This window comes from Cupressus sempervirens, chromosome 7, assembly GCF_028749045.1.
Source record: "Cupressus sempervirens isolate cs-2001-9-10 chromosome 7, ASM2874904v1, whole genome shotgun sequence".
Taxonomy (NCBI): domain Eukaryota; kingdom Viridiplantae; phylum Streptophyta; class Pinopsida; order Cupressales; family Cupressaceae; genus Cupressus; species Cupressus sempervirens.
The window spans coordinates 393028268-393032587 of NC_143124.1; the positions used below are offsets into that span (position 1 = coordinate 393028268).

Genomic DNA, 4320 nt, shown 5'->3' on the forward strand with positions numbered 1-4320 from the left:
ATCAATATTCTCTTCTCTGATACCACTATTAGGCTGGGAAATCTGATATAATCTGAAATAATCAGAATTTTATTGTATTGTGCTCATCAAGATTCATTCCGTAAATAAGGTAGTCATATAGCAGTTTAATAACTGCTAGAAAATAACTGCTACAACTAAGATATCTACCCTAATAATTAATACATTAACAAATTTGCCATTTATTTAGATTCTGGAAAGAAGATATTAGGTTCTGGAAAGAAGATATTAGTCACAACAGTAATCTTCTTATCAAAATTGTTATGAGAACACTGTTAAATTAGCAACCAACAATTTTAATAAGAAGATTGCGGTTGTGATTACTATCTTGTTGTGAGCTCTTTTCTCTGTTTAACGAAATAGAGCAAAATATGTCTCTTATTCAACTTTCAAAAGCAGATTACATTGTGCGTCAGTAGATTTGTAGATATAGCCAATTAAATGGATTAACAAAAGTAACACTAAAATTACTTAGACATATAAAAAGAGAAAGGATTGAAGATTTTAAGTTATCTTTCTTATTTATAATTATTTTTAATGTTTTATCATAACTTAGAATTAATTATAATTCTTGTTAAATTAATATGTAAACTATTATAATGAGATATAATAGATAACTAAACATTAAATTTATTTTTTATATTATTTATAAAATTTTGATATTAAATTTTTTTTATCTTTTGAAGAATTTAACAATAAATTTATAATATTTAAATATAATTTTTTACACTTCATATTTTCTTTATAATTTTAATTCTGATTTATAAATTTGAATATAATATTATATTTGTCTCATATTTTAATTAAATGAAACATTTTCAATAACCAAAATAATTTTTTAGATATTAAATAATAAATATATATTTATTATCTATTAAAAAATAAATAAATATTTATTTTTAAATTTGAAATAGTTAATTATTGATGTCCAAGAAATTATTTAAAATGTTCAAAAAAATATTAAAATATCCATTTACATAATAATATGATAAATATTAGAAGTCCTTTAAATACTTTTTAAATTTACTCATGTTAATTTACATGAAGTGGGTTCCAACGAGACCACATAACAATAATTTTTGAACATCCATAGAATATTTTAATTTATTTTTATTTAGGAGGATTAAAACTAAGCAAATATAGCAAAATAAATATGTTTCAGCCCCCTTTCTATCAATTAAATTTTTTTCTGAAAAATAAAATTGAATAGAAATGTTTAAAACCCTAGGATAATTGATACTGACCAATGAGGAAAATAAAGAAAATTGTAAAAATTAGATATAAAAAATAAAAAGACTTAACAACTTTAGAATATATGCGTTATACTTTTTATTGGGCAAGCTGGATGGCGGAGGGGATAGCGGAGGGCAGCGTCTGATAACATACGTCGGAGTCAGAATACAGCAGAATCGGAATGAAAAGACGTTTGTACATGCGCCTGCTGACTGCCCTGAACAGACGTTTGTACTTGCGCTGAGGATGGAGGGGCCCGGCCGGAGCAAATATGTTGCACCGTAGCCGGTGCCTGTCTTACGTACTCTCTAATCACATCCACATCACTGGAATCTAGTGCATTAGAAACATCGCATTTTGCAAAAACAATTCATTGAACTAATGGGCAAGGACAACGGGAAAACCTGCAAATTAGTCAAACTCGTCGCTTTTAGGACGCGCTTGCAATACAGTGTCACGGGAATCCTACAGAGGAGTAATGAGTCCCTCTTCCACGGCAAGGCCCATAACTTCCCTCTTGTTTTACGATGTACTTGCCCTATCCAACGACGTCACGACAACGTTAACAAGTGTTCAACGTCTCTCTCTTCACAGAAGTTTCCTAATGTCCGAAACAACTCTGCACCCATTAAATACGTTCATCTATTATTCAATTTCATCGCACAAACTAGACATCTCACCTGTAAATGGCTAGGGCTTTAATGACAATCCTCCTCCGTGTTGCCGTTCTGCTCGTCGCCATGCTAGTTGTAACACAGCAGGATAACGTCCCATGTCTACCTGCAGACGCGGATAATGATGTTGGCGTCTGTGGGTTCAATGGAATCTGTGCAGTCTCTAGTGGTTCTTCACTCGTTTGCACTTGTCCACCAGGATTCGACTTTTTCGATAAGGGCAACCATTCAGAGGGATGCGTTCAGAACTCATCGCAGCTACAAAGCTGCAGTGCACCTGGTGCAGAAATGCAGAGTCTTGAGGGCGTAGATTTTCCAGGGAGTGATTACTTGGAGATGACATCTACAAACGAAACCGCGTGTAAACAGGCGTGCCTCGAAGACTGCTATTGCAAGGTGAGTATCTTCGGCCTTGATAACGGGACAGAGACTTGTTGGAAAAAGGCCATGCCTCTCAGATTCAGCTTGCCAAAGGACTCACGAACTTCTTTTATAAAAGTCTACAGTGGAGTCTCCAAATCAGGCGTTTCGCCCAACCCGCCAAAGGAAAGAAAAGACAAGGGGAAGGCGCTGACAGTCATAGGCGTAAGCCTTGTGGGTTGCTCCTTTGTCTTTGCAGCGATTCTGTTACTTATTTGGTTGTATACATTAAGGCCCAAGCTGAGAGACACGCAAAAGTATCATAATTTTATTAATCCAGTGGGGCTGAGGACTTTTAGGTATCAAGAGATCAACGCTGCGACTGGAGGGTTCAAGAAAGAAATAGGGAGAGGCGCTTTTGGGAAGGTGTACAAGGGCATCTTATCTGACGGACGGGAAATTGCCGTGAAAAAGCTTGACGATCTGGTGAAGGAAGGAGGACAACATGAAGATGGAGATAAGGAGTTCAGAACAGAGATGGGTATCATCGGGGCAAGCCATCACAAGAATCTTGTTGAGCTCTATGGTTTCTGCACGGAGGGTACCCACAGGCTTCTGATATACGAGTACATGCCCAATGGGTCTCTGGACAAGTTTTTATTTAAGGGTACAAGAGATCTCAGTTGGGAGGTGCGAGCTGAGATTGTTTTGGGAACTGCAAGGGGAATCCTCTACTTGCATGAAGAGTGCAAAACCCCAATAATCCATTGTGATATAAAGCCACAGAACATCCTCCTCGATGAAAATTACCGCCCTAAGATAGCCGACTTTGGGATATCCAAATTGATTGGCATAGAACAGACAAGAACGTTTACTGTGGCCCGGGGCACCGTCGGATACATTGCTCCAGAATGGCAGAAAAGTATGGCAGTTACCGTGAAAGTTGACGTGTATAGCTTTGGAGTGGTGCTCTTGGAGATTGTCTGTTGCAGGAAAATGTTCGAGTTACATGTGGCAGAAGACGAAATGGTTCTGTGTGATTGGGTCTACGACTGCTTCAAATATGGTCAACTTTTAAAGCTGGTGGAGCAACAGGATTGCAGAGGTGTTGATTCAACTCAGTTGGAAAGAATGGTGCTGGTGGGGCTTTGGTGCATTCAAGAAGATTTCTCTCTGAGGCCATCGATGAAAAGAGTAGTTCAGATGCTTGAAGGAACGGTTGAGATTTCAGTGCCTCCTCATCCCGACATTTCTTCTTCATAAAGATTATGCCCTCTGCCATTAGGTACTCCATTTTCCACTGAATCGGTCTCTCGTGGTCCCAAGAGGTGAAGTTTTATTTGGTTGTACAAGTAAACGAGATCCACTACACATGTTTTGTATCGACCCGAAGTACTAATATGCCCCGGTATTGAGGCTACAATTACGGCCCTCGTCTTCGTTATTTGAATTTCACAATGTAGTTGTGGAAACTTTGTCGTAGTATTATTTATTTTAGTATTATTTATATGTTAGTGCTGTAATTCTTGGTGTTGCTGGATCTCGTTAATTAATCAGCTTTCTTAATTTAAAAAACAAGTATTACAATTTTAGTTACTTAACAGTGTAAACGTAAAATTGTTTATTATTATTGTTAGATTAAATCAAGGTCTCTTTGAGTCATTTGTACGTAAGGTTGGACAGTGTCTGCTTTCTTTCCATTATATTCAATCTAAATTCATTTAATCTAAACATATATATATATATATATATATATATATATATATATATATATATATATATATATATATATATATTACACTAAACTATTTTATGTTTGTGGTAGTGTTGCAATTATATATTTTTGTTATTTTTTCTTATGATATAATTCTATATCAAAAATTGGTTCAATGAAGTTAATAATTTTAATATTGATCTATGGAAGGAGGTGATTTTTTTTTAATTTGAAAGAGATAAATAATATATATGTGATTCATATTTAAATCATATATTATTATTATCTTTGTGCTTATTTTAGAAATACTTGTATTAAAGA

The 4320-nt window shown here is 35.0% G+C and overlaps 1 protein-coding gene across 1 annotated transcript; it reads left to right on the top strand.

Annotated features, from left to right (window-relative positions):
* Positions 1-1838: 1838 nt before the first annotated feature.
* On the top strand, positions 1839-3792 carry LOC149547171 (G-type lectin S-receptor-like serine/threonine-protein kinase LECRK4). Its single transcript, XM_089794703.1, has one exon. The coding sequence runs from the start codon at positions 1938-1940 to the stop codon at positions 3546-3548; it is 1611 nt and encodes a 536-aa protein (XP_089650829.1). The 5' UTR covers positions 1839-1937; the 3' UTR covers positions 3549-3792.
* Positions 3793-4320: the final 528 nt, after the last annotated feature.

Excerpts from the sequence above, each read along its gene's own strand:
- LOC149547171 (XM_089794703.1), top strand. The coding sequence starts at position 1,938 with ATGGCTAGGGCTTTAATGACAATCCTCCTCCGTGTTGCCGTTCTGCTC.